Genomic DNA, 12,656 nt, shown 5'->3' with positions numbered 1-12,656 from the left:
GAGAATTGAGACTCATCTCAGCAGCCCGTCTAAAAATAGAAATAAGCCGAGACAAGCGTGGAGTAACTGGCAGCTGTTTCCCTGGTGCTCCCTGCCAACCCAGTTGTGGAGTCTCTGCGCTTTTCACCCAATTTCTCCTCAAATGTTCAGCACCAAAGAGCCTCACTCATGTGCACCTACAGCATTTTACAGCATTAATTACATCTGTCCTGGTTTAGGCTGATGCCAATGTACAACTGCGGATTACAAAACGGAACTGTGAATCTTCTGGAAGTAACCCAAGTCATATTTATGTGTTTCGTTTCCAGCACATAGATGAGAAATAACATAAACCAAGTGAATGTAAATGATATCCTTTATGTCAACTGGTTCATAGTGCCTGTTTATTATACCCAGTACATCTTTTCTCTTCTCTCTTTGCATTGAATACATGTGCGCCATGTGTTTGTACATCCCTGTGTGAGTGCTATACGTGGGTGGTTTCATATACAATGTTACCTTGAAGTTGTTTACTTCTTAGCTCAGTGAGAAAGACGTTTAAAAAAGATCATCAGAAGTCATTTTCATGAGACTGATTTTCACTGTTGCTTTTCTTTTGTTAACTTTTATGTTTCCTGCATGTTGCTTTTGCTCTCAGTCTTATCAGCTGTGAAAATTTTTTATTTGTATGATTTACACAAGCTAAAAGGTTTTAAAAATAATGACAAAAGAATAAAATTCATAAAAGTGAGGCCAAATGACTGTGATAAAAAAAATGCTATCAAAGAAGATGAAGCCTTAAAATGACTGTTAATGTTTTGTCTTTCTCATCCAGACACATTCGCCAGCAAGGTCGCCGCCATCCAAGACCAGTACGCTGACGCCTCCATTGGCAACGTCACCGGCTCCAACGCCGTCAACGTTTTCCTCGGCATTGGCGTAGCATGGACCATCGCCGCCATCGCCTGGCGCTCCAAGGGCCTGGCCTTCAAGGTGGACCCAGGAAACCTGGCCTTCTCCGTCACCCTCTTCACCATCCTGGCCGTGTTGTGCGTAGTCACACTGCTGTACCGGCGGCGGGCGACGGTGGCCGGCGGCGAGCTGGGTGGGCCGCGGACTTGCAAGATGCTAACATCGCTGCTGTTCGTCTCAATGTGGTTGATTTACATCCTGCTGGCTTCACTGGAGGCCTACTGCCATTTACCAGGGTTTTAAACGGAGAGGAAAGGGGAGGGTGAGAGACCCACTGCCAATATGAAGAGAAAGAGAGAGGGAGGGTTGGAGGAGTCTGGAGGAAGACAGGATGATGAGAGATGAGGAGTAGAGGTGGATCAATATGGGCCGATTTTGATATTTTTATGGAGTCAGCAGATCTTTTCAATTTTCTCCTTTTTTTAAAGTCCAAAACAATTTCCAGTATTTCAGATAGATTTATTTTTCTCTTTCCATTTATTTATTTATTTACTGAAAAAGAGTGTATACCAGTATGAAACATTAAAACTCCTCGAATATATCCAAACATTCTTTTTGCTTTAGCAGACCTTCTGTCTGTCCAGTGATGGAGAAACTTGTAGGATACGTTAACTCTTTGAATTGAGAGTTATTTAACAGAAAGAATTAATGAGAAAAATGCAACACAGGTCTTAAGGAGCGCTTTTATGTTACCTCATCCATCATCACCCGTGGGAAACGCTGTTTAATGGTTAATATAAGGCTAATATCATTCCAGTATAATGGCAAACCAGCAGGAGAGAAGAAGAGACAGACAGTGAGGAGAGCTTTTAGCCGGCCTCCGAGGGGAACAGTGAGGATGAAGAGGAAGGATAGGGGTGAAAGATAAAAGAGGGAAAGTTAAGAGAGGAGGCTGCAGGCAACAACACTAGAGAAAGGTCTGGATAAAGTCAATGGGGAGACGTGAGAAAATACGACAGAAATAAGTAAAAGAAGAAGAAGAGATGGGGAAAATATTGTTCTACACCCCCTCCTCACGCTCTCTCTCTCGTTCCGTCCATCTTTGCTGTCTCTCGTCGTCACGGGAACAGTGGATCCTCCTATCATACTGTACCCACTGAACTCTATCTAATACTACCAGTGACTTATTTCTTTTAACCCCTCTTCTCACACACACACACTTCGGGGCCCTCAGGTGAATCTGCAGTGGAGGACCACTCACTAACTTGCGGGCGAACAGGCAAGATCAAAACAGACAACTTTTTTCCTTCTCTTTTTAAAAAAACACTGTGCGAAATAGTCCTTCCACCCCACAACACACACACACACACACACACACACACACACACACACACACACACACACACACACACACACACAAACTGTACACCCCCTTCCCAACAAACACTCTGCAGACTTTACACACTCCTCCATCCCTCCCTCTTGCCTTACTCTTATCTCCCCTGTAGGAATTGTCTTAAAATTGTGATAATGAAACGCTGTAGTCACCACCAACCAGTCCTCTTTTTTAATTGAGCCAATCCCAAGTCCCTTTCCTTTTACGCCAATCAACAGCCTCGTTTATCCCGCTATGGATCCCCCTCCTTTTTTTCTAAACTTTTCAATGGCGTCACGTGTTGATGTTGTTACCGTGCAATTGTAAAAAAAAAAATAAAAATAAAGAGACATATAAATATTGTATGGAGGGATAGAGATGAAAAAGCAGGTGGTTTGGAAGATGGAATGTAACGTGGAGGATCAAGACGTTGGATTAGCACCGGGAGGAAATCTCAAACAGTCAGAAGACGGAGCAAAAGAAATGTTTGATAAACAGAGTGAAGATTAGAAACATCTGGAGAACCAATGAGCAAGCAGTCCACCTAGTAATAGTTGTCTTTCTTGCAATGAAGAAGCGTTGTGCACTACACGTTGTGCTGTTTACACTCTAATGTTGCATTAAATGTCGAGGAAATGAACACGTGAACAAGCAGAACTGGAGCCAAGCAGGAAATGAACCAAGAGACATCAACAAACAAGGTTGGACGAATCAGAATGAAGGATCTCACTGGTTGTGACCTTGACAAAGACCAACGGTTATGACAGTGTTGTTGATGACAAATCAAAACTATGACCATACCCAGTGTTTCTAATTGTACATGGTAACATAAGAAACTTTTATTGATGTGTGTGAGAAAACACTGATATTTAAATTATGTGAAGTTCCCCTCTTTGTAAAGAAAACCCTGGAGGAGGAACAGGACGTGATCCCACGTGATCCCCTTTTTCCTCTGAAACACAGTTCAGGAAGACATGTTAAGGAAATCCATCGCAAGGGAAAAAAAAGGCTGTAAGATGTCTAAACCTGAGATGGTTCACAGGCAGAGAGGAGAGTCGAACGCTCTGAGTGAAAATGTACGGCAGCTCTGAAATATCACACGACTGTTCGGCAGCAGTTGTAACGTTGGGACATTTCTTTGTACTCAAAACACACATCACAAGTCCTCTGTTGTCCAAAGATTTAATAGAAAAACACTGTCACAGATCACCATTCATTTTTTAGTGTGCAGTTTTACCTCGCAGGTGTTGTACAAGCCCCACAAGCTGTCAGTTGTAGTTGAAAAAAAACTGGCACATTTAAATTCATAAAGTTGTTCACACTACAGATAAATGTGCTTAATCATTGGTATTTATATGGGTATGAGCCTGTATCTGAAGCTGTGGTATTTATTTTGTTTTTGTGAAACATTTGTTGATTCAGGACATTGTGTGTGAAAGTGAAAGTAAGATATCAGAATAGCTTAAAATGACGATATTATGCCACATATCAACCATATTCTTAGTGTTTGTGTGGAATCCAGAGTTATATTATGTCTGTGTTGATACCCCTGTCTTGCCCAGGGGCTGGGCTGCAGCTGGACAGAAGGGATGGCATATGGCTTGTCAGTGCAAGTAACTATTGAGTGTATTCCATTTGTTAACAACAGCATAGAAGAAAAACTCTGCAACCATTCCCCCCTTAACTGCCCACGGAGCTCACTGTCAACTTCAAGGAAAATCCTGAAAAGAAAACAATAATTTAGCTTTTTGTTCACTAAGAGAAAAATGGGACTGAAAACAACAATTTACCTGCTCACCGTCCGTCTTGTTGAATATGGACAAATTACCAGCTGCTTTCAGCTCAATGTAAATGCAGGCTTCAGCGAGCCAGCTCAGTCGTGACCAGACTAAACACAACACGAGCTTGTCCGATGCAGCCTTGGCAGAGTCAGTGCTCCCACAAATGGAAGATAAGTGGCGATTTGGAGCAGAGGGGCATTGATCCGCTTGGGTGAAAATGCCTGTATGCTTCACCCCTTCCTTGCACTTTCTGACAGCTATAAAGGAACGAAAGGAGAAATATTCCAATCTTTAATTGTACAAAGGTGCAGTGAATCCTACTGTGATTCATTTAACAACTGTTTTCCAGCTCAAAGCTGCTGCATCAGCTGATTTCAGACAAGCTCGGCCAAGATTCATTGATAGAAGGAGTTTGGCCACCTGCCATGATGTTCGATTTCAAAGGAATATTTCTTGGCTGCAAATATTTAACATTGCTGTCTAGATATTAGACAAAATGGCACGCCCAGAGTTTCCTCCTCACAGAGGAGCTGCCTGGGAGCTCACAGGGATCAGCATGTTAAGTGCTTGCAAAGCTGTAGCCAGGATTTATAAGCACTGAGGTCATGAGTCCCACCTACTCCCTACACTCCACAGAAAAGTTTCTCGAACCCCAAAGTGAGTGTTCGGTTAGCTGTTTCATTATATTTCCATTTGAAGTTACTCTCCTACATGCAGATCAAAATGTTTAAAGCCTCAACATTACTCAATCATTTGTTTTTAAGCTAACAGCTCCGTGAAGCTACTGCTTAGGCACAGCATTGTTCGAACTAAATCCTAACGTCAGCGTGTTAGCATGCTAAAAATGCTAACATGCTCATCACCAGGGTCATTGTCTTAGTTAAGTGTGTCAGCATGCTAGCATTTTTCAATTAGCACTAAACAACTTGCATCTGAGGCTGACAGGAATGTCAATAGTTTAGCATGTATTTGGTCAAAAACAGAAGTACTGGACAAGTTAGAATTTTCAGCTGATGATAGCGCAATCAAAGGGTTCACCGAAGTGGTTCCTGTACAAATCATCATGTGTAGAATTGTTAAGCTCCCGTTCTTGTTCAGAGCGGCAAAGTGTCCCAAATGATCAGGGGATCCGTACTTTTCTAAAACCTTGAGTTTTTATACCTTTTTCTCTATTCCTATATGGACATCCTTCATCAGATCTCCTCCTTTACTGCCCCGAAATGAAAAGTCACACAGGGCATGATCACCTTTGCTATGATAAACAAGTGCTACATGACCAAAACTTTGTGTCCTTTCCTAAAAGTTCAGTACTTCAGTAGGCTACCCCCAAGCAACCCTGGTAATGAACCCATTTTTTGCTGAGCTTTGCTGATGTGTTAATCAAACCATCTATTTTAATTCAGGTACGTCCCGTTTTCACCAGCCATTGGTGTCTACTCAGCAGTGTCTGTACTTTCCACCCGTCCTTTCATTTCCTGCTGCTGTTCTCCTTTGGTGGTTCCTCTTCGCCACTGGGCCCTGGCTCTGCCTGTGGTGGTGACAGGTCACTTATTAGTGGCATGCAGGTTAGGTAATCGATCATCAGCTCCAGTTCTTCCTCCTCTTTTTCTTCTTCTGGATCTTCGGTGGTTCTGTCTTTTTATTAGGTTCTTCTGGTGCTGCTTTGTTTTGCTCGTTTTGTGTTTGTGATTCAACAGGGTTAATATCTGACCTTTTTCTCTCATGGAGGCTTCGAGGCCTCCTATAAGGCCTTCTGGATTTTGCATCGACTTTGACAAATGTCAGAACCAAATTTCATAGCAATCCATTCATTCATGTGTGTAGGCATTGTACTCAAATCCACAAAAATGAACCTCATGGTGATGCTAGACAGACAAGTCATGAAATTACCAAAGTCCTTGGTCCTGGCAACGTGAATGTTTGTACAAAGTTTCAGTGCAATATACCGAATAGCTACAGAGCTATATCAGTCTGGACCAAACCAATGTTGTCATCCCTAAAGCCATGCTGCTAGCATGGCTAAAAACACTGAATTCAGGCTGCGAAAGACCTGCCACGTGGAGGTTTCTAGAATGTTATGTCCCTCACAATCTCTAAAATGCCCTGAAAACCCCGAAAGACATGACCTCAGTGTTCTGAATCATAGCTACAGCCCTGGATGCTTGTTGACATGGTGAATGAGCTGAAACTGTCTGACTAACCATCCGAATCCATTCATTTCTGTAGTATCCTAAAACGTAGGAGTAAACCCTATGTGACAAAGGTCATCAGCCAGCCACCAGTTTTGACATGACTGGCACGTTGGCACGTCTCCTGGCCTTTCAAGACGCCAGGATGTCTGCCGGGCCAAACTCTGTTTCTCAATGACTTAAGCTTCCGTAACAGTTGCCAGTTTAAGAATGAGTGGGCTGGATAATAGTACTGCTGACGCCACAGGAACACAGGAATACTGGGACTGATTTAGAAATGTAGGCTTTTTAAAGGTTGATAAGCCTTGCTGGAGGACGACTGAGTGTGTGAGTGTGTCTGAGTGTGTGCATGCTTTCTAAGTGAGTGAAGAAATGCAACCATATTTTTAGTCTCTTGCCTGTTGCTTAGCGACCATCTATCTGCAAGCCGTTGTCCTCTTGACTGTTGCTGGTGTGTGTGAGACATTGTGTGTGTGTGTGTGTGTGTGTGTGTGTGTGTGTGTGTGTGTGTGTGTGTGTGATCGTCTTTTGATGTTTCTCACTTTGTATGCCTGCCCTTCTTCTTCAGTGAATGTGACAATATAGTTTCTCATTCATATGTTCTCTCTCTGCGGGTGAATCTCAACATATATTACTCTTCATATGTTCAGGGTTTTTTTTAACGTGTGTTTCTTTTACTTTATGTTTCTTGTGCCTCCTCTCGTCTGCATGTGTATCCATTGTGTGTAGATCTACATGCGTATTTGTGCCTTTGTGTGCTTGTGTTTGTTTGTGTCGGTTGGTGTTGTAATCTCCTTATAAGGGCTCGTCCCTGTGTGTCCCTGGCTGAGTCCAATATGCTAGATTAATGAATTAGAATGCCAACCTGACCCACAGTAAAAAATGCCTGGAAATTGGATTCCCTTCCTAGTGTGTGTGTGTGTGTGTGTGTGTGTGTGAGACAGTGAGAGAGAGGCAGGTAGATTGTGCCTGGTACTCTCCCTCGCTATGTGTGTGTGTGTGTGTGTGTGTACCCGTCGAATCAGATTAGATATATAATAGATCTGGCTGGCGATCAAGACTGGGAATAGATGGTGGCACACTGCTTGAAGAAGTGTGGTGTGTGTGTGCGTCTGTGTGTGTGTATAGTATGTGAGGAACTGTCATACATTAAGGTCGCTGACTCCACACACTGACTGGCTGATGGCTAGCATGCACACATAAATATAAACAAATGTGCTGTACATGCAGAAAACCAGAGGATCGACACGCTGCTGGTACTTGGTAGCTTGGGCATGTTTGAATCTTTACAGTCTATTAAACTATTCATATTTTCCAGTAATGTCACACTTCAGTTTAGTTAGAAAAAGACTACAGTGACCTGGGATGAAAACTGAAATGTATTTATTTCACTCTTTAAGTACATGGTTGCTTGTTTCTGCTGTGCATATGAGTATGTGTATGTTAGAGGTGTTTACAGACATCACTATATGTATCTAAGTTTGAAATATAATATTTGTTTGTATTCTGGCACACCTTTAATTGTTAATGACAGTAGCTGCTGTCATATTTACATTATACCTAATACATTTTTTCTAATTTAAAGGTATACTATGCAGGATTGTCAGTTGCCACTCGCCAGTAAACGCTATACAGAAAAAATACAGCAAAAAATACACCACCACACACTTCCAGTGGGTCATAAGTGGTGATCAAGAGGGATTACTTCTGTATCAATCAGTACATTTTTTATGAGAATCCTGCATCGTATACCTTTAATTATTTTGATGTTGTTGCCATATAAGACGTAAAATTTAAACATATTGAGTCAGATAAAACCTGGCATGTATTTAATGGTTGAATGTCACCCCTCCCAATCTGCTAAAACTCTTCAGGGGAAAATCACCAAGGACATGACCTCAGTGTCCTGGGTGTTAGCCACAGCCCTGCTGACTCTGCACATTCAGCTGCAGTGATGCACAACAAAGAGTTAATTTCTTCAATGCTGTTGTATGCTCTGGGAAACATAAAGACATAATGTAAAGGATTTGGTTTCTGAATTCAAAAATAATGCTGAACAAGTTTTTAAAAAATCACATTTTAGATTTGGAAACATCCGAAGAATGTGTGTGCCAGTGTGTGTGTGTGTGTGTGTGTGTGTGTGTGTGAGAGAGAGAGAGAATTGTGTTAATCAGCCACTATTTATAAGTGTTTTTTATTTTCTACCTTTCTTTTCTCCCTTTCTCTACTATTAGCCACTCAATTGCTCTCTACTTTCTAAATATTTATATATTTTATCACTTCATATTCTTCATTTTATTGATATATCATGCAGCCCTATTTATGAAGTCACAAAGTGCTTTTGATATGAATATCTGGTATTTTAATTTTTCCATTTATTTTATTATTGTACTCTTATGGTCGATATGTTTCCATTGTTTGTGTTGTTTTGGTGATTTGTTTTGTAAAAATAAAAAGCCCTCAGAGAGTAGAACAGCAAATTAGCCTAGTAACAAATTACAATAAGTGTGCTCTTATCCTTTTTATTGTGTGTTTATGTGTGTGTGTGTGTGTGAGAGAGAGAGAGAGAGAGAGAGAGAGAGAGAGAGAGAGAATGCGAGCGTGTGTGTGGACGTGTGCATTTCTTCATATCATTCCGTCCACGAGTGTGTCGATGCATGAAATAAACTCATTCTGAATACAGTGTTGATGTTGGAACTGTCGTAGTAAAGAGTAAAGTATTTTTAAACGATGAAAATGACATGACATGAAAAACGATATAGATGTTTACAAAGACCAAACTTTTCTTTTCTCATTTTTTTTTTCTCAAAGATGAAATAAAACTTGACTGGCAAATGCTCAGAGGAATGTCTGTATCATTTCTACGGATGACGAAGAACTCTTAGCTCAGTTATGGTTGAGGATATTTTCAAAATTAAGATGCTATTTTCACTAAATGCTCAGCTAATTGACTGCAGTACATAATCATATTTGATTGAACTGATTAGCTGGGTAGTAGTCTAGCCACAGCTCTGCATAATATGTATATTTGCAGGCACCACTAAAAATGTTTGTGTAAAGTTTCTGCAGCAGATTCAGAAGTGACTCAAATCTTACACAGATTCAACACACCACTCTAGTCTAGGCAGTCAGGTCACACATCTGTAACCTTAAAGGTTCTGTATACAATATTCCGAGCATCAATACAGCAAGCCTCTATTTGCTATGTAAAGATATAGTGAAATAATGACGTCCTGAGCACAGAAGTCACACTACCTCTGTGTGTGTTGTGGTTCCAGACTCTCTGTGGTTTGTCTTGGTAAGCCAGTCCATCCACACATGCATCCCATTGGCTAGCTCATTGCTGCCACTTTTCACGGCACCTATATAGCAGTTTCCTCTAAAGCAGGATTTATACTTGTGTGTCACCTCTATGCAGAGCCTATGCCGTAGCCTATGCACGTGACCTACGCCATCGTGAGCATTTGTTCTTGGATGATGTGTCTGTTACACCTCTAAAACACTAGTCAGCATTGGGGTTTCTGTGAAGTGCTCTTATGTTTAGTTGATTCAAAACACACATTAAACACACATTAAACATGGCTTAATAGCAACAATTTCAAACACAGGTACACAAATTGGCTTCACTATAACTGGCAGCATTCACAGACAAAGCATTTTTCAAAAGCTGGACACTTTTTCCCCAACAAATACAACATGCTAATGTTTTTAGCACAAGCCTATGGCATTTTACACTGTATAAATTAACCTAGGGGCTAGCGGACTTTTCCTCTACTCAACTGAAGCCAGGGACAAAAGCAACATTTGACAATGGTAACATTACAAAATGTGAATTTCCCAAGTGTGGGATCTTATCTTCAAATAGGTGAGATTGAAGCTAGAATAAATCACACACAAGACTTAAAATTATATTTTGTGGTGGCTTTATTGTCTCCACAATTTATTGTTTCTCATCTGGGAAATTAAAGTAAATAAAAGCTTTGTTTCCACTGAGGGAAATTTTCAGCTTACAAAAATAAACAGGAGGTCTGCGTCACCTGTTGTTACATTTGTGGGGGGTTACATGTCAGGCTACGGTGTAGGGTACGGCATAGGCTGGTATGGCATCGATTCGATACAGAAGTCTAAATCCTGCTTAATACTGGGACAGTGTCAAAGTGGAAGCTTAGCACCAACCCTCGGGTTCACCCCTGGTTAGTGCTGCAACAATTCATGTGCTCTGAATTCTGCACAGAGTCCCGTTTTTTCTGGGGGGTTTTGTTTTTTCGTGGAACAAGAGGCACTTAATGGGTCTTCAGTCTTTACAAAAATGCACTGTGGATTTCAGCTGGAGCTAATCTGAGTCTTCAGTTGCTTGAACTAGCCAAATCCAGTGGTATATCTTCCGAGGTTACTTTTTTAGCATGAAATTCCCTGTGTGTTACCCTCCTTCACAGCTCAGCAAGGAAACACTGCCTGAAGAAATAAAAATAGGAAATTTAATAACAAAAAGAATATAAATTTAGAGCATATATTTGTCTTACTCAGACAGCTGAAGTCTCAGCTTCCCAGAACCAGGACTGTGTCATCCTCCCACAGATAAGTGATATTACATGATATGAAAACATGGTGGCATTCTGCCAGTTTTATCCTATTACACTGGGCTATTATGAAAATGACCAATCACTTGAAATATTAAAAGAGGTCACAACACAATAAAGGACACTGTCAACACAAAAATGATCACTTAACTGTTTGATACCAAGCATAATTTGATCGATAAAGTTCTGGGTCATTTCCGTGACAAAAACACTACAAGAATGCATGCATATTGCTGTGTGAGAGTTTGTGTTTGTATGTCTGCCAAAGTCCAATAATTAGATATCATAAATTAACTGAAGAAATGATCACATGAAATTAAACCACAGAGGAATAAGCAAATATTTGGCAAACAAAACAGAATATTCTGATGTCTATCTCCCTTAGATCTTTGTTGTCAACAGTTATGACGACAAGATGGCACATGCATGATTAGAGGAGTGTGAGTTTGAATGCCAGGAACAGGACTAAATTCTAATTCACTTTGCAATCCTGAGGTGGAACATGGTGATGTTGCCAGTGGTGTGAACACTTGAATAAACAAGATAATGAGCAGAAACTAAAGAAAGATCAGAAAACACTCAGTGTTTGCCTCAACAACACTTGTTATTCTCAGTGAGTTTGTTTCTGAGGAAAGGTTGCTTGATAACAAAAATACTACTACTAATAATAATAATTTGTTCTGCATAATTCACTTTCTGCAGTGCAAAACATCTCCAAATCCTGGACATATTAATAAATTTTTGTTGCACTTGGTGCTGGCTGACCTGGAAATGAATTGGCTCCATCAGTTTCAATAAAAATACATAATTAATGGGGAATTCCAATTTCACACTTAAAGTCTTTTTACTGAGCACTACTCAGTCTTTGAAAAAAGTAGCACAGTGTCCTCTATGGCTCTCAAAGGAGTTTTCTAAGTAAGGAAACCTAACCCTGGTGATGTCACAGTTAGGGTTATCTTGGCTTGGCAAGGACATTATAAGGAGGGTGATACTAAATTATGCTACTGATTGAATTATGGGAAATGTAGGATCCAGTTTTTGTGGACTTGACTTATACTAGAGACTAAAAGTCCCACACTAACCTAACATGGTGAACATGGTAAACATTAGCCGCTAAACAAGAGCAAGTTATGTTGTTAGCCAATGCTTTCTCACTCCGACTTTGTCACATATGGACATTTGGTCATGGACCTTCCACGTCCACAAACAACATGAAAGGTACTCTGTTCTATGCATTGTCTTTTTCCAAAATATACTCCTGTTTTCACAGGAAATTTACAATTTACATACTGTCTCTTTCAAAATAAATGTAATACATCAGTTCAACAACATGAATTGACTTTTTGACAAGGAAACCGGGTGGTGCTAACTTCCACATTGGCCCACAAAAAAACACTCATCCCTGCAGTGCTCTACGGTCTGTAGCAGTAGCTGGAAGCACATTTTCAGGTTAAAGTTTTGGAAATGTCTTAAAAATTATTTTAACAGAACTGCTATCAGCATTGTCATGTCAATTTATAGGCTTCAACTTCAGGTCATAATTTCTTAGATTTCTCCAAATGTTCCCAACTTAGAGCTTGATATTGATCCAGTATGCAACTGCACTGCTGACCTCAATCTCTATCATATTTCCAATTTGTTTATTCGACACTTTTAAATTGGGTAGCTTACTGTAAATGGCAAGAATCTACAAAGTCTGTGACACATCATTTCTCAAAAAAGAGGACAACCATGCAAACGCAGTGTCCCATCATACTGCTGCTGCTGGAGTCAAGCATTTAATTAAATCTGAAAATATTGATTTCCGCAATGACAAGGCCTTTTGGGCGTAACAAGTCAC

General features: G+C 40.5%; 1 protein-coding gene across 2 annotated transcripts in view; it reads left to right on the top strand.

The window, feature by feature from the left end:
* The window catches only part of LOC125883892 (sodium/calcium exchanger 1-like), a 126,325-nt gene extending 123,717 nt beyond the window's left edge, over positions 1-2,608 (top strand). For both annotated transcript variants that reach the window (XM_049568511.1, XM_049568510.1), the window contains one exon: positions 815-2,608. In XM_049568511.1, the coding sequence (XP_049424468.1) occupies positions 815-1,194 (380 nt within the window). In that variant the 3' untranslated portion in view covers positions 1,195-2,608. The remainder of the gene's footprint in view (positions 1-814) is intronic.
* The last annotated feature ends 10,048 nt before the right edge of the window (positions 2,609-12,656 follow it).

This window comes from Epinephelus fuscoguttatus, linkage group LG23, assembly GCF_011397635.1.
Source record: "Epinephelus fuscoguttatus linkage group LG23, E.fuscoguttatus.final_Chr_v1".
NCBI classification, from domain to species: domain Eukaryota; kingdom Metazoa; phylum Chordata; class Actinopteri; order Perciformes; family Serranidae; genus Epinephelus; species Epinephelus fuscoguttatus.
Note: the sequence above shows the minus strand (reverse complement) of the source record. Positions and strands in the feature narration are given on the sequence as shown.